This window comes from Electrona antarctica, assembly GCF_951216825.1.
Source record: "Electrona antarctica genome assembly, chromosome: 4".
Lineage (NCBI taxonomy): Eukaryota > Metazoa > Chordata > Actinopteri > Myctophiformes > Myctophidae > Electrona > Electrona antarctica.
The window spans coordinates 19975323-19993782 of NC_136809.1; the positions used below are offsets into that span (position 1 = coordinate 19975323).

An 18460-nucleotide genomic window follows, 5' to 3' on the forward strand; every position below is an offset into this window, starting at 1 on the left:
TCACGCCTGCGAGTTCCTGTTAGTAGACGTGTGGCAGAGTTTTGGATTAGCTTGAGGCGAGCCAGGAAGGCATGGTTTAATTTTAAACCAACATAAAGTGCGTTACAGTAGTGAGTAGTCCAAACATGTAGAAATAAAGGCATGGATGACCCGCTCAAAATCCCTATAAAGGATAGCACAGACTTGATTTTTGCAAGCAGCCTCAGATGATAAAAACTGGAACTGACCAGAGCATATTTGGCTGTTTTGAGTGGCCAAACTGCATTAGCCACACCTGGTCTTAAGTTAAGTCATAAGACCTGTTACTTAAGACACACAAAATACTCTGTTATGAAAATGACACATTGGAGCTGCTTTTTATGCTATATTGAATTATTGCACTAGATTTCCCAACAACAAATATAAATGTATGGAATTAATCTAGCAGTGTCAACATTTACTATTAGGTGCTAGGTTGCTTTTTCACCATTTATTGAACAGCAGGCCTCCAGTCAAAATAATTAGTCAAATCACTGTAGACAATTTTATTGACAAATGGAAAAACATATATATCGCGCTCATTATCATTTCTTAGCAAACTACCATGACAGCCTAACAGAGTTGTGTGACTAATATGTACAGTACTAAACTCTCAATTCGTCTGGAAAAACTGACTATGCATGCATCTATTAATTTACTACATCACATGGCTAATACCTCTCTCAAGGGCCAAGGCCATTAGTTCCAGAATGAGAAGTAGGTCTGGTCTGTCACCGATCGCAGTCACACACGTCATACATTGTACACACACAGACCAATACATTTCTCTGGCCCACTTACAATGGATACCCAAACTGATTTTCTTTAAATGGAAAAGATAGCGGTAATGTACCATTAAAGGTGTTAGCTTTCCCTTAGCATTGAATGAACGGCAGAGCAAGTCTGCGTTGCATGACAACGGTTTGTGTTGTGTGTGACACCAGACCAGTGCCTTGTTCAACCTATATAATATGTCGAAGACTGCAGCCATAATATTAAACCAACAGCAGTGGAAATGTCGCTTGAATTCAAACATGTATTTGCCTGTCTGCCGTCAGTAACGCGAGGTGTTGCCAAAGTGCTCGGCCGAGATCCCAAAGGCATCAATTTTCTCTACACCAACGGGAAGAGCGTCATTATCAGGAACATTGAAAACCCTGCAATAGCTGAAATTTACACAGAGCATGCACAACAAGTGACTGTTGCCAAGTATGCACCCAGTGGTTTCTACATCGCCTCTGCAGATGTGTCAGGAAAGATCAGAATCTGGGACACCACCCAGAAGGAACACTTGCTCAAACATGAGTACCAGCCATTTTGTGGGATGATCAAGGATATTGCCTGGACGGAGGACAGCCAAAGGATTGCCGTTGTGGGGGAGGGACAGAACAAGTTTGGTGCCGTGTTCTTAATGGATACCGGCTCCTCAGTGGGCGAGGTGATTGGGCACTCCAAAGTCATAAACAGCGCAGACATCAGGCAGACACGGCCAATCTTTCTGATCACTGGTAGTGATGACACCAAAGTCGCTCTCTCAGAAGGCCCCCCCTTCAAGTTCAAGAACACAAGAGACGACCACAGCGGCTTTGTCAACTGCGTGCGTTTTTCCCCGGATGGAAGCCGGTTTGTTACAGCTGGTGCAGACGGTCAAATCCATTTGTATGATGGAAGTACTGGTGAAAAGATATCCTCACTGGGCGGAGAGAAGGCCCATGATGGAGGCGTTTATGGGGTGAGCTGGAGCCCCGACAGCTCCCAGCTGATCTCTGCCTCAGGGGACAAGACTGTGAAGCTGTGGGATGTCGGCGCAGGCACGGCTGTCATTACTTTCAACATGGGCCCTGATGTTATGGACCAGCAGCTCGGGTGCCTGTGGCAGAAAGATCACCTCCTCAGCATCTCCTTGGCAGGATACATCAATTACCTGGACAAGAACAACCCAGACCGGCCACTGCGGACAATCAAGGGTCACATCAACTCCATCCATTCAATAGCGGTGCACAAAAACGACCGGACAACCATCTACACCGGCAGTCACGACGGACACATCAATTACTGGGACTCGGAAACTGGGGAGAACGATACATTTGTGGGCAAGGGCCATACTAACCAGGTGAGCAAGATGGTAGTGGATGAAGCAGGCCAGTTGGTGACCTGCAGCATGGACGATACAGTACGCTACATCAATCTCAACAAAAAGGAGTATAGTGACTCTGATGTGGTGAAGATGGATTCCCAGCCTAAGTGTGTGTCAGTAGCACCAGGGGGGCTGGCACTGGCCGTGTGCATTGAGCACTTGGTCTTGCTGAAGGACAAGAAGAAGGTGTTCACGTTGGACAACCTGGGCTTCAATCCAGAGGCTGGAACCCTGCACTGTGGAGGCACTACTGCTGCAGTGGGCGACGCCAAAGGGAAAATCCATCTGTACTCCATCGAGGGTAGCACGCTGAAGGAAGACAAGACCCTGGAGGTTAAGGGGCCCATCACCGTAATGGACTACTCCTACGACGGAGCCTACCTCGCAGTCACGGACGAGAAGGTGATCACGGTCTTCACTGTAGCAGACAACTATGCCGTCAAAGATGAGTTCTACGGGCACCACGCGAGAATTGCATCTTTGGCCTGGTCCCCCGACAGCGAGCACTTTGCCAGTGGTGGGATGGACATGATGATGTTTGTCTGGACTGTCAACGACTCGGATAAGAGAGTCAGGCTTGCAGATGCCCACAAACTGCACCATGTCAGCGCCCTGGCCTGGGTTGATGAGCACACCCTCGCCACCACCTCTCATGATGCCAGTGTGAAACAGTGGACTGTTAAATTCTGATCCAAACACGGGAAACACGGACTGTTGTAGAACTCACCCTCCTTTCTGCCATTGTCATTATGGTAGGGGAAAAGCTCCCATTGAGAAATATCAAATGTTTTTCCATTGCAAACAATGCCAGATAATACTCAATCACTTCTGGTTGTAATGTAGCGTGTGTAGTAGGGGGGTCCCAGTCTACCTTTCGCTATTTCTTTCTCTGTGAATTCTGACAGTTTTCCTTGACTGCAATTCTAAGAATACCAAACATGCTAGCAGTGCACAAAGCCCACCTACACATGGTGTCACAAAGCAGGGAGCTGGCATTGTGTGCAGGGAACATCTCCGACAAGTACAAAACTTCAAGTAAGTTACACCCTAAGAAGCCACAACTACTGTGCTCATTTCTATGCGTAAATATTGTCTGCAGGAATCCCAAAGCAGAGTACCACACTTAAGGAGGAATGTATCTTTCCTGATCCAAGAATCCACTACAAGCTCCAAGGAAAATTCCCTCATCCATTTCTACATTTCTACTTTGTTTTTCCAGATTCTAGCAGAATGAGGCTGTTGGGCCAGGAACCAAGCTGTAGAAGTTACTTACGTCTTGATATACCTCAGCCCAGCACTTGCTAAAAAGCAAGCTGCATTTAAGGGTACAGCATACAAATACAGCCCTGTACCAAAATAACGTCGGTTCCAACAGTTTGATGAAGCTCAGAAGGATTTCAAAAAAAGTAAATTGGGGTTATCAATATGTGTCTGTGGCAAAGACTTGGTCTTGTCCGTGGCAAATGTTTGATTTTCTTTTTTACACTAATATATATTATAATGTTCTTATTTTGATCATAAGACCCAATTACTGAATGTCTCCAGGTATTCTTCAGAATATGTATGACACTTATTAACTATGACACTATCTATGTATGGCATATTAGGAGTTCACTATAATCCCCATAACTCTGAGAGTGTATAAACAGACCTGTTATGGTCATTCAGGGATAGCACTTTGTGTTTCTGTTATTGTCCACTCATCTGTATGTCCATGAAAAAATAATAATTTTGACAAAAACAACAAGCCAGGTGACCCCTGATTGTGGGTGTTTTTTTGTTTTATTTGTTTTCAGCTTTTTGCCTAGAGCTTTGGATGTTTTGTTGTCCACAGGCATGAGAACACTCACACAGTACACCACACAAAAACACATTTCATACCCCTGCAGCTGCGCTATATCGAGTGTATCTAGGTTAATCTATATTTTGCTTGGATGAGTCAGCTTCTTTTGTTGGATATTTGCAGTGTGAAACACAATGTTTGATAAGGAGACGAGGCAAAGGCCTGACCAGAAGCCCTGCAGTCAGATCAATAGCACAGGCGGGCAGGATACATATGTGGCTGACCGGCAACCGCGACCAGCGTGGACAAACATGGACATACTGTACATGCATAAAGAAACTAAAGGCACAATGAAAAATGGTAAAGTACACGCACAATAAATATTCATTTGTGACTATTAGCACTTCAATACTGTGAAAAATGTTTCAAATGCAATGAACACAGATCTTTGATATTACATAAATGGGCTGCATTTCTATAGAGCCTTAATCTATCTAAATCGCTTTAAATGTGCTAGTTTTGCATTTTTTGATTCGTTAATGTTTGAGTGGTGTAACCTCTCCTACACACAGCTATCTTTCTCTGTCTGTCTGTCCGTATGTCTGTCTGTCTGTCCGTTTGAGCATGGAATGTGCTCATATGATTGGACATCATGTTGTTGACATCAGACGTCATCATAGTGAGAAAGGCACCACTCACTTCAAACGTGTGATTTTCTTTATTTCATTGACTTTTTGTTTTCAATTTCAGTTTAGTTGTGATCAGGTATTAAAGCACGTTTCCTAGTTTTTTGAAAAGAGCAAGGCTCAGTCAGTATTTGTTTTGTCTTTCTTCGTTTTAGTTTTTTTATTGTAGGAATATGGCGTATTTATCAGGGGCGAGATTCGAAAAGTTTAGCTTGTAGCTTTTTGCAGGGACATTTTCTCAGATTTTACTTTTAGTTTTGTAAACACTGCACACAATACAGTTTTACTTAGTGTTTAGTTAACTATTATTTATAACCTTGCTAATTGAACAATTCACACACTGGCATTGGACTGGAGGTAACCATGCAAGGCACCCTCATTGGGAACAGTTACTGTAGGGGCTCAGCATCTAGCTTGCTCAAGGACACACATCCAGGAAGAGCCATGAATCAAACCTGGAACCTTACAGTACGTTTTAACAGCGGGCGACAGCCAGACGAATTTTCCGGAAGTGCATTATCTGTCTATGGGACCCGGCAACTACCGGCGATAGCAGGCGAACAGGCGATGGTTGAAAAGTGGGCGGAGCAACGTCGCCCGAAAATATAAAAATAATTCATCTTTTCAGGCGATAACGGCCGATGCTCGCCCGCTGTTAAAAGGTACTGTTACAGTTCCCAAACAGCCACTCTTCCCCCTGAGTGAGGTGAGATCTATTCTGCAATATGTTTGAGGGGCGTTTGTTGTGACCTAATTTAACCTAAACAAACAGTAAAGTCCATAGACTTGGATGGCCTATGACGTAACTTTGGAAATCCATGCATTGGAGGGGCTAGCGCCCCTTAAAAACAGCAGTACTCGTTTTGTCTTGTAGCAGCCAAGTTGGACTTTTTAATGTTTTCATGTTTGCTTAACAAACAACAAGCCAAGTCTATGTAATTTCAATGTTTGTTTAAGCAGTGATGTCATGTGGCAGTGACAGTGGACGCCCCTCACTTCACACAAGTGTGATTTGTCATTAATCCAACATGGCGCATATGGCATACAACATGTGTGCCTTTCATGATGCTCAATTCCACAGTTAGTCACAGTTTGACAGCTAGACACAGAGACTGTGTACTGTATACCTGCACAGATGTATCATAAAACAGTGTCACATGCTGAAATAGCTGATCAAAGCTCACAATGCGTCACAATGCATATCAAGGATCCATATCAGGCATGCACAGATAGAACAGGAAAACAGCCTAAATGAGGTGCAACTATGTTGCTAGAATTGAATTTCCTCACAATTAAACATGCATGCTTCTCTATATTCCATGACTGCATGAGCAGCCCCATAGGATAGAAATGTCCCAAAGTTGGTGTCTAAAGTTGTCATAGCAGCATTGGATGTACATTATTATATTTTTGCATGTAACAATGTTAATGTTTTTCTTCACAGGATGATCAAGTACTGTGAGGCACACGCACACCTGAATAATACTACTGTCGGATGCAGTAACATCAAACTGCATCCCTCTCCCTGTTCTCCGTCCGGTGCGCACGAATGATGTGCATGCATCACAGGTGCACTGCATGTGGTATGTTGTCATGTTGTCACCTTAATCAGACATGCAGGCCTTAACTGAGCAGTGTGTGTCTAACGTGCACATGTGCACATGACAGGTGGTCTCACTGTGTGCATATGCATCGTAAGTGCTGCGGTCTGCGGTGCTCTGTGTCTCTCTCTGGCACTGTGCTTTGCGGGTGTACGCACGTGGCACAGGAGGTGCTGTGGAATTGCCGCAATATCCAAGCCGCAACATTTCCACCATTTAGGTCTTCGATCAGGCAAGTGTGTGACATTTGTCTGATGAAGACCTACAGTAAATGGTCGAACAGTGGTACTCAACCCGTGGGCCCGTCATGGTCATACCAATACAAATATAACTAGAACTGCACTCTGTCGAGTGCCTACTTGCTTGTTGCACACAAGTAGGCCATTTATGGCCTACTAGTGCGCAAGCAGAGCGTGCAAGTGCTGTAGACCGCTATAAACTTTCAAATCTTAGCCTCACATATTGAATTATTAGATTTAGCTATTTGTCATAGCTAATTCTTGGGGCCAAGCACTTCCTTGGACATAGATGTTAAAGCCTCTTTATCTCCTTCCACGTGCTCTCCAGAGTGCTCTCGTCCTCTTTCAGCAGCTCCTGTAGAACTTGGAATATGTGTTAGTCTGAACTCTTCCAGCTTGCATATGTCTATGTCTATGTATCTGTAATTTCTGAGTTGGTTAGTGGTATCTTGGTCTCGATGGTATCTCCTTACACAGAGAATACCTTACTTAGAGTTGAAGAATAATGATGGTAATTCATTATACGTTTTTCGAGATCACACTGGAACACGTCATCGTTACGTCACCATCAATTATACCCTGACATTGGTACATATATTCATCACGTCATATGCCCATATATGTGTATATGTCTATATGTATGTATTATGTAGTTTCTGAGTGGTTGGTGGTATAATGTGGTTAGCTGGGTGGTTTGATGCGTATGTACTTGACACTGAAACATATCATCATTACGTCACCATCGTCAACCAATTATACCCTGGCGTTGGTACATAATCCTCATCACGGTTCACGGAAAGCATACCTGCACGGTCAGCTTCCGTATGTCCGTATGACATCATATCACGTGCATTCTAAGGGACATTGGTACATATCTTCATCACGTCATGGGACATATGCTTCGTGGTATGACGGAAAACATACCTGCACGGTCAGCTTGGGGCCAGCATTTGACGTCATAACATGTGCTGGCCCCGAACACACGCATCGTAGCACCTGACTGATAACATTACTTGCACGCTCTGCTTGCGCAAGTAATTCGTTATTTTCATTGTTTTGGACAAGATTGTAGGTGATGTATTGTTTGTTCCAAGATAAATTGATATGGCCTGATCAGCTGAGTATTAACCACGTACTTATTTATTCACCTGTTTTAATCTGTTCATTATTGCGACCACGGTCACAGATTACTATGAAAACCTGACAAACCTGTCTGTCAGTCAGTCAGTCCGTCCATCACGCCACCATATATTGGCCTTGTGACACGATCCATATGGCCGTCTCCATATGAAGATCACGACACTGACCTCATCAAACCCTGGATAGCCATACATGGAGAAGACTGGATCATCACCTAGATCTACAGTACATACATACTGTATATGGAGCCGGCCAGCAACTCTACATCTGACCTCAAACCCTTAGATCCCCAAAATATAACATAAACCCCAATTAGCTAGAGCCTACAGAAATCCTTTCATGTGTCACTTGTGAATGTGAATGTGAATTGTGAATGTGAAAATGTGTATTCAAGGTGCAGGGAGTGGAGGATCCATGCAGTAGAGTGGGATATCGATGCAGGCTGCATCTGATTCATGGTGAAGCTGAAGTTTGGATCCAGCTAAGGTAACCAGATGGACTTTGTGTCTCTTCTCCATTCACTCAATGATTAAACAGGCTCCCAAAGAGTTTCTATGGTTACTGCTAAACAGGGTCAACTGGTGCAAGTGAGAGGAGATGGTAAAAGGAAAGGTGTTGGCAGGATAGCATCCCTCAGTACCAAAACTCTGAGCCCAACACATGGACACCGGTGACCTATCTTGAACAAGCCATCCATAATACAGCTCTTCCTTGGCATTTCCCGTCTTCTCTCTTTTATCTACAATAAGGATGAGTGTTCATGCATACATACACATGCATGTAAACACACAATGAAAACACTGTGGCAAAATATGAGACCAGAATTGTCCAGCCTTTGAGCTAGCAATCATAGACTCAAGTATTGCTCTTTAACACAACCAGGTTTATTCAAAGAGCTTAAGGTTAATATAACATTCAGGAATTGCCGGCACTCACAGAAATGTCCTTACGTTACCTTTATTGTAAAGGCATGGGCGGGCAGCAAACAATCAACACACTGTACAGTGTACACATTCAGTGCAAGCCTTCTTCAGTGTTGTTATAACATGAAGTTAAGCACTCATCAGTCATCATGCTTCCATTATGTGCTCAAATGAATCAAACGTGACATGAATAACTGAAGCTGCAACTACCCAATCATTATTTTTCACAATTGCATCCTCGACAGTCTAATCCTGTGAAGAGATCAACCAAGAAGTTTAATAGATTATGCCATCTAGAGAATACCTCCCTGATGGGTTGTTCTTCTCCGTGGATCTCCAAAGGATCTTCCCCATAGTTTAAATTCAATAGCTTCCCTCCATCCCATGAATAGATGGATGTAGTATGTATGCTAATGCATGACATTTGCATTGAAATGTACGTGTGCTGACACTCTTTACCATTCATCATCAGAGTGCACGACCTCTCTGCACCTGCACCTCCCTCAACATGTCTCTCTTGTCTCGATCATGCCTGAGGGCTGTTCAGTATGCAGCAGCCTTGTCAAATTGGCTGAAAGAGCATCACAGCATCCATCGGGAAGCTGCTAATCAGTAGTCACTAAAAAGGGTACTTTCACCAAAAAAAAACAAAGCTCATTTACTTAGCAAATATCCCCATGTCCCTCAAACAGCTTTGAACAAGCTCTTTTATGATATGAAATTTGTTGAGACGTCATTATGGAACGCTTCTTCAGTGGCTCTTTTCACACTTAAACAACGTACACATTCTAAAGTGTATTTCCTGTTGCAGTGTTTCTGAATATCAGTAGCTGACAGGGAATTAAGCCTGGACACAAGCCGTCTACAGAATAATTTCATGCAAGATAATCAATCCTGATTGGAATTAAAGGGTAAGACCACTTTTTTAGAGGTTTGGGTTGTGTAGTTACCTTGCCATGATGTAACTCCAAATGTGGACAAGAAATCAAAAATAATTTCTCCAGTGATTAGAAATTGATAATTCAAAATATGCTCCTCATTGACATACATTGTGCTGAAACAGCTCTCAAAGTCACTCTTTTAGTATGTAAACAAACACAAACAAAGTTGTTTCAGACAATATAGAGCAACACCAAAACTCATGTGGTTTTATTTCTTCATAAAAATGGTAACTTCCTGTTGATTTTACTATATGAAGATCTGGATCCGGATCCATGGATCCAGTCCGGGTTTTCTTCTGAATAGAAATGGACAAATCAACAGGAAGTTAAAATTTTTATGAAAAAATAAAACCACATGAGTTTTGGTGTTGCTCTATATTGTCTGAAACAACTTTGTGTTTGTTTACGAACTAAAAGAGTGATTTTGAGAGCTGTTTCAGTGTACAATGTAAGTCAATGAGGAGCATATTTTGAATTATCAATTTCTAATCACTGGAGCAATTATTTTTACATCATGGCAAGGTAACTACACAACCCAAACCTCTACAAAAGTGGTCTTACCCTTTAAGGTATTATAATCATCATGGTGTGTGTGTGTGTGTGTGTGTGTGTGTGTGTGTGTGTGTGTGTGTGTGTGTGTGTGAAATGAAATGAAATGAAATGAAATCTATATTTACCCAGGGTATCTGGGCTAAGCTCAAGAACTTGTTTCCAGCCAGGCCCTGCTCATAGAACACATTTCATCGTAGTGGTTGATGCCTTGTTCAAGGGCATTTCAGCGGTGGTAATTTTAACGTGTCGGACGGCTGGTTCGAACTGGGAACCTTCCGGTATCTAGACCGCGCCGCTATCCATTCGGCCACCGCTGCCTGTGTGTGTGTGTGTGTGTGTGTGTGTGTGTGTGTGTGTGTGTGTGTGTGTGTGTGTGTGTGTGTGTGTGTGTGTGTGTGTGTGTGTGTGTGTGTGTGTGTGTGTGTGTGTGTGTGTGTGTGTGTGTGTGTGTGTGTGTGTGTTTGTGCGTGCGCGTGCGTGCGTGCGTGTGTGTGTGTGTTGCCTAGCGTGGTGTCTCTAAATAAAGCCTCTGTGTGGGCTGGAGTCGTGAGAATCTGAACTAGGTCACTGGGTCTCTGCACTCTGCTCACTGGGACGGTCAGGGAAAGTTTTGTTTATTTTTTAGTCTGTCCTGCAGCTTGTTGTCAATCTCCAAATCACTGTCTATTGATTTGTCAATCAATCATCAACATTATTAAAATGATAGCTACCCAGATGCAATGACCAGCAGAACGAGAACGGGGTAACAATTTTAGATTAATCGAAAACACCTGTCCTTTTTTCTGAGGTGAGGTGCCTGTGTTTTGTTTTTATTACTTTTTTTCATTCATTTTTTATGCCCAGCTTTCTGGGTTTGTGTGAACACAAACATTGGCTTGTGATTTGATGATCACCCCATAGCGATGATTTGATTGGCTGAGCAAAGTACATATTGAAGTAAAAAGTGAGGGCAGAAAATTGAAGACGGAAAAGTGAGGACGCAAATTGTGATGATATGTATGATGATAAGATAGCGCCCCTCACTACGGGTGTGATTTATAATAATCTTTTTGGAAAATGAAAAGCATCAGGGAAAGAACAAGGCTTCATAAAATATTTAAGGACCTCCCTAGGGAGAGGCTCGGGAGGCATCCTAACCCGAACCACATAAGCTTGCTCCATTCCAAGCGAAGAAGCAGCGACTCTAAGGGAGATGCCAGCCACCCGTCGGAGAGAACTCATTTCGGCCACTTGTATTGCGACCTTATTCTTTCAGTCATGACCAACACTTTACCTTCTGGCTCAGCTCTCTCGCGGTACAGCGACTGCAATACCACCCCTGCTCCGATTCTCTGGCTGATCTATTTCTCCTTCCTCCCCTCACTCGTCAACAAGACCCCGAACTCCTTTACCTGGGTTAATGTCTCATTCCCTATAGGGACTGCACAATCAATCGGTTTCTTGCTGAGAACCATGGCCTCAGATTTGGAGATGATGATCCTCAGTGTTGGCAATAATATAAATACAAAATGCCTCTCGGAACTTAGGATGTAATTTTGTTTCTGCATTCTGCCCAAGGGTTCATTCTGCCAGCAGTGAAAGCACTAAGCAGTGAGAGGTTGTCTCAAGTACTAGTCTCACGAGCCAACCTCTAGGATGTCCTACAATTACTTCTGTAATCACTCTGAGTGATCATGCATAAATATAAACACAAACACAGCTGTCGGAAGTTAAGAAATGCCAAAACCTGTGCTGTAACAAATTTCCCACAGCACATTGGAGGTAGATCCAGATATTAAAACCACCCGGTTCCAGCACGGGTTTCAGCACACACACATCGGGGTCAAATCAGACCAATAAATGTTTTATGCACAGTTATGCCAGTAGGGCAGGCCATGGAAGACACTTTTCAAACTCCCTGATGGGGGCGCTATACCAGGCCACATTTTGGCCTATAACTCTTGAACCGTAAGTCTTACACTTCGTGCCATTTAGCATTTTCTTAAAATTGCTTGTTGCTACTAACAGATTAATTCTGTCCAAATCTATTTCTTGGAATCACATGGTGAGAGGCTTATAGACTTTATAGTCTTATAGAGGCCACCATGTGATTCCAAGAAATAGGTGTTCTCTGTAGTATAGCTATCGATATCGTTTCCAAAAAGTGAAGGTATTTCTGAAGCATTAGTGCCTCCCCTGGTTGAATTTCGAATTAACTGAAGTCAGTTGGAAAATCTAATTCGACATTCGACCAGGGTAGGCGCTAATGCTGCCTCTCTGGCTGCAACCTCTGACAAAAATATGTTACTGGCTAACTTCATAAGCTATGTAAGCGGTTGTTTCACCCCGGTCTAAAAAATGTACTTGCCTGTCCTATAGGTTTTTCATCTGTAGGTCTGCCTTTACTTTTTGGAAATGATACTGCGAAAAGGGTTTTCGCCACTGTTTTTGGACGGCAACAGCTCAACCCCCTTTCTACCAAAGGTGGTTCCAATCCACTACTTACAGTGCACAACCCTGGCTAGGCAACCCAGACCACCAGAGATATACACTTCGTGGAGCGCACATTTCTAGTTCAGCCTTTATTAAATTACCATTGCAATGAAAATGCAAGTGTTCACAAGTATGTAGAAAATAAATAAATACAATAAGAATCAATACAACCCAGGCATCAAGTGTGTATATTAGTCCCCATCCCTTTGTGCGATTGACCTCCATTTCCACTCTAAGTAGGGATCTGAAAAGGCAATTCCACAGCCAGCATCACAAGAAGTAGAGCAGCCATTCATCTTGAGTCCAGTCCGTATCCTGTAAACTGTCACATGGGCCTGATTGCCTCTATTTTGCCTTTCAGTCCAATCAAGGAAAAGGCATCGTGTTTGAACAGGGATGTGTTTGGGCTTTTATTCAATCACAGAGACACCAATGGAGAAGTTTTCATCACGGTCTGACTCAACCCATTAAGACCTCAGGCCGATTCTACAAATGTCTTCTAAATCCTAATAGTTTCCTGAAGTGTGGCACTTAGTTGGCGTATCGACAATTACGCTGTTCAAATTGCTCAGTGGGGGGTTTCAGAAGATTTGTTGGTGGTGTGGTTACACACCTGCATTGAGAAGCTTGGGTGCGGGGGCACGGTGGCACAGTCGATAGTCCTGTCGCCTCACAGCTAGAAGGTCCTGGGTTCGATTCCTGCTGGTGACGCTGTGGGCGTGTTCCCTCCTCCGCGTCATCAGTGCCCATACCCGAGGGTGGTTGGCAAAAGGGCCTTTCTGTGTGGGGTTTGCATGTTCTCCCCGTGTCCCCTAGGGTAGGTACCCTCACAAAACACATGCAGTAATCCTTGTCTCTAAACTGCCTCCCCCTGGCCAGCCAGGGTGCCTGATAGAGGGGAAAGTAACTGGTCGGAATAACGTGTTCCTTCCACGCGCTACATCCGGCCGGGGAAATTCCCCCCCCCCCCCCCCCCCCCCCCCCCCCGTCAGGTGAAAAGAAACAGCTTGGACTCCTCATGCATAGAAGGAAGCATGAGGTCAGTCCGCTGCCCCCCCCCCCCCCCCCCCCGGGTTGGCAGAGGAAGTGTAGCGCAAGGATTACGTTAGATAATTGACACAGGGTGAAAAACTGGGTTGCAAAATCGTGGGATAAAAAATATATATATAAAAAAAAGAGAAGCCGGGTGCATGCGTTTGGCGTTAACATAACAGTCTGATCGAGCATTAGTCAGACATTTGTTTATTGAGCAATAAGCTTATACTGAAATCTATTCAGATGAGTTAGAGAAACATGTGTCTGAGGGCAAACCAAGAGCTGGACGCAGATTATCATGGGTAGCTTGTTTGGATGACTCTTGAATGAATAGAACTCTTATATGAATAAAACATGTGCATAAATTGCACACAGTGGATTTGGACGAGGCTTTGTGAGCTTTGTCTATGATTGATCTGCCGTGATCCAGACACATGGCTGGGGATTAGATATACTTCGATGTACTAATACTATACATACCTTTTTTCCATATGGCTCTTGGGAATCAGGATGAAGGAGCAGCATATTTTCCTTTCCATTTTTTCCATTAAGAAATAATGTAGCACTGTAGCAGCTAGGACAGACCCTATAGAGCAGGCCTGTCGAACTGTGTGTGTGTGTGTGTGTGTGTGTGTGTGTGTGTGTGTGTGCCATGTATATATTTATACATATACAGGCTGTAATACACAGACTTTTTAATTATTATTTCACAACAAACATAAGATAGAAGATTAGCTCCAACCTGTGGCCATACAAAGGATCACTGGGCTTTTATGTACAAGCTACCCACAAACTGCACTTTAATTTTAAATAAAAAGCAACAGCTCAGCTGTTTAGTTGCATCGCGCAAAGCGAAAGTATCTGTGACTGGGCTGCTGCCAGGGCTATAGCTGACGTTTTTAATGCCCTACCCACAACTATCTTCTGGTTGACCCCCCCCCCCCCCCCCCCAGTCTGACATACAATAGGCTACACATGTGCACAATTAATAAACAATGTTCTTATGTCCAGAGTTCTTAAGTTAACATATTTGGATTTTAACATAAAGATAATTCCATAAATCACTCGAAGTGAGTGACTATATAGTATAGAGCAGTGGTTCCCAAAGTGGGGGTCCACAAGGGTAATTAGTGCCAATTTGGGGGTCCTTGACATGAAAAGGTTTGGGAACCACTATAGAGTCTTGACCCATTTGTGGGTCACAGACGTTATGGGTCCCTTTATTTTTTGTTTCCTACATTTTGTTTTTAATTAATAAAAGCAAGAAAGTACTGCCGAAGCAGACAACCCGCAACACTCCAGGTTAGAATAATAATAAAGTTCCTACGGTGCAAGGCTCGAATATACAAGTTGAAATGAAGAAAATGCCAGCACTCATTGTATGTCCTTTTGATATGAATTTATTTACCTCCGACGTTGATAACGAACGCGTTTCGGCCTGTGTGGCCTTCGTCAGCGCTATCAACGATATTAACGCTGACAAAGGCCACACAGGCCGAAACGCGTTCGTTATCAACGTCAGAGGTAAATAAATTCATATCAGATTCATATCAAAAGGACATACAATGAGTGCTGGCATTTTCTTCATTTCAACTAATTAATAAAAGAAAAAAGACATTCCATAAAATTGAAAACAAATGTTTAAGTAGGCGTCTAGTAAAAATATCCGCTATACAAGCTCACAACGCGGCATGATGCAATTTGTACTAGTTTGGGTCCCGGGCAAACATCTAATTTCACTTTTGGGTCACATGCTAAAAAGTTTGGAAACCACTGCAGCACTGCCACAGAGGTAGACTCAGCCTGGACTTAATCAGCTCCATATATCTTAATCCTTGTGTGGATATTGACCATTATTGAGCATGGGCATTATTGACTATTGCATTAGTCAATAATGCAATAATGTTGGTGATTTAGTGCGCAGGCATGCTTCCACTGAGACTATTAGTGACATTGCCTCTGGCTATAGCTTATTCACTGTGTCTTTTCTAAACTCTTGGTATGCACAGTGTTCGACTGTACTGTGACTCTTCAGTGGATAACTTGACTTCATATACCTCCATGGATGTCTCTCTCCACTACGTTGGGAGAAATGTCATATTTAGTGACTTTACAGAATTGTTCCAAATGTACTACAGCAAAAATCCACCTACAATACAATTCAGACGCATCTATCACTGAGGTTGATCATTCAAATGCATTACTAAATGTCACAACTGCAGAGAGCTTATTAGAGAGTATGTTTGTATCCCAAAAGAATTGTGTGCATATTTCCATGCTTTAGATTTATAGTACAACAGAATACCACTAACCTGATACTCGGCATAAATATTCATTTCTTTTCACTTCATTATTCCCGAACATATTGCTGTGGCTAGTGATTCAGGGGCTGGAGCCAGGGCAGAATACCACCCGTGTTTTCTCGATTCTAAAAAAATATCTGAATCTGCACTTATCCATAATCCTCTGCACAGACAGACAGCAGACACACACACCCACGCACACTAAAGTGTATCACTCCACCACCACGAATTGCAAGAATTGCTCTTATTCAGCTCAACCTTTATGTCTGGGTGAACAAAGAGAGACAAACAGAGGGAGTCTGCGCACCATTGTAGAGAAGAGAATTGCTCTTGAAGGGAGCACGGCACTACCAAATGTGACTTACTAGCACGTGGGCAACGAGCAGCCTTTGATCACATCCACTTACCTGTCAACAACCATCAGCAGTGTGGGAGGACGCAGGTCAAACACATCAACATACAGTGTCGGCCTGTCTTCTGGTTTAAGAACTTTTGATTTCATGAATGACCCAATTTTGTCGCCACTAGAGGACCGCCTGACCAGTCAATGATGCCGTGAAACATTTGAACAATTAGTCAAAGCTCACATTCAGGGTCAAAACCGATGGACGGATAACAGGATAACAGCCTGCCCTGAAGAGATGACAAACTATGTAACGAAAGGCTCAAAGGCCAAGGTTACAATGAAAGTCAGGGACAAGATTTCGAATGGGTGGGTGGATCGTTATGACACTATGACACAAGGGAATTCTGGAGATCACTGTTGGAATTGTTACCCCACGACCCAATTTCAGATACGTTTTTGGCGATGGATGGATGGGTAGTCAAATGTCAAGGTTAAAGTCAAAAGGTCAAGATCAGTCTCAGATGGAAATTATATATCTTGACAATTGAATAGCTTTGGGTGAAGATATGCACTCTGCTGAGTCTTTCTAGTCTTCTAGAATGCTACACATTGCTCCCGATGTGCAGGTTGGATGCTTTGCATGGTTTCCTCTGCCATCTGTGTATGGATGGGTGAACATTCACCCATAATGCCCAATCTAAAGCACCTTGGACAAAGGCGCTATATACTGTAAATGCACCATTTCATTTAACAGTATTTAGTACCGTTGGTGCCTGTACTCTTCGCCAACACAAGCATTTAAGTAAGGCTTGGCATATATTTTGGGGAAGTCCATGTTGTGCTTGGCACATCGTGGCCTTTTTGAGGAATACACTATGTACCTGGATAATAGTGTTTGCCTCTTTCACTCGGGTGCACAATATAATCATTAAAGCTCTGCAGACGTGGTTCGCTGCTCTGACTTACAGAAGTTCTGCTCACTGCACACCACAGACCCAATTCTAATGGCAAGATTCAGGTTTATTATCCATTGTGGGGGGTTTAAGTGACAAAACAAATTCACGGAACGCAGCGAATCAGGCTGGAAACCAGGCAAGCGTTGTTGCAGTCAAGTACACACAAAAGCTTAGAAAAATGTACAGATGAACGCACGCAACCCACAAAAAAAGAAAAAAAGAAAACAAACAGCGATCCCGTGGCACTAATTACAATGAAAGAGTACAGTAGGTGGTTCCCCGGTGTCCTGGCAAAAAAATCCCAGTCTGGCTCTCCGTCTGGCCACCTAATCATCCCCCATTGTAATTGGTTCAATGATTCCCTCCCCCACAAGCTGATGCGTGATGTGCATTCTGGGATACAAGGGTTGTCGTGCATCACCCAGGTGGGCGAAATACATTGTTGGTGAGTTTTCACCTTTCACTGCCAATTGATCGATTGATTGAAAACTTTATTAAGTTTGTAGAATAAGGTCTGCTAACCCAAGAAAGCACTAAGGCTTGTTTTCATTGGGGTCATCCATTTTCAATTCATCAGAACGTTTAATGACATACAAATATGCAGTACTATGCAAATAAATAAATAAATCGTCAAACATCAATCGCTTTGGGTATCCATAGATACAACTGTCTATATACAGTACATGTATAGTCTATTAATACACAATGCATGCATACAGTGAATATGCAATACAAGACGTGGTGCCACAAAGGGACATTATATTTTGGACCGGTACAATATGCCACTTGCAAATGCACAAATAAGTGCTCCCATAAATACAGTATACTGCATCAGCATGTTCAGAATCAGCTTTAATGTCACATCAGTTTTACAAGTAAAAATGAGTTTTTTACAGACCCGTCTGACTCTGAACTGAGTGGTGCTGTACTGTACAAGCTCTCCTCCCTGGGAAATGACAGTTGGGGGTCCCTCTACTCCTGTACTGTACTGTCACACACAAAATCACGTAATGGCTGCTAAAAACTCAGCTTCCCATCATGCACAGTCTGTGCACAGTGTGAAGCTCAACAGTGCCACTTTGTCACCTGTTGGTACTAGTCTACTCTAAACAGACAGACATAGGGACCCTAGACAGACAGACAAAGGGAATCACATTGCTGTTCATTAGAGTGGCTGCAAAACTCAAAAACTGGGTGAAATTTGTTGTGTGCATAGTTCCCATCGTGTCATTTTTCTAAGAAAAATACAAAGAAAGGGAAGAAGAGAGAGGGGGTCAAGGCAGGAAAGAAGAAAGTTTGAGGGCTTGCCACAAAAAGTACAAGTAAAG

At 43.2% G+C, this 18460-nt stretch overlaps 1 protein-coding gene across 1 annotated transcript; it reads left to right on the plus strand.

Moving 5' to 3' along the window:
- Positions 1-1033: 1033 nt before the first annotated feature.
- On the plus strand, positions 1034-2845 carry LOC306921619 (WD repeat-containing protein 1-like; the record flags this gene model as incomplete). The annotated part of the gene is made up of 1 exon (XM_079498836.1): positions 1034-2845. One exon carries the CDS (start codon positions 1034-1036, stop codon positions 2843-2845), a length of 1812 nt encoding a protein of 603 aa, XP_079354962.1.
- Positions 2846-18460: the final 15615 nt, after the last annotated feature.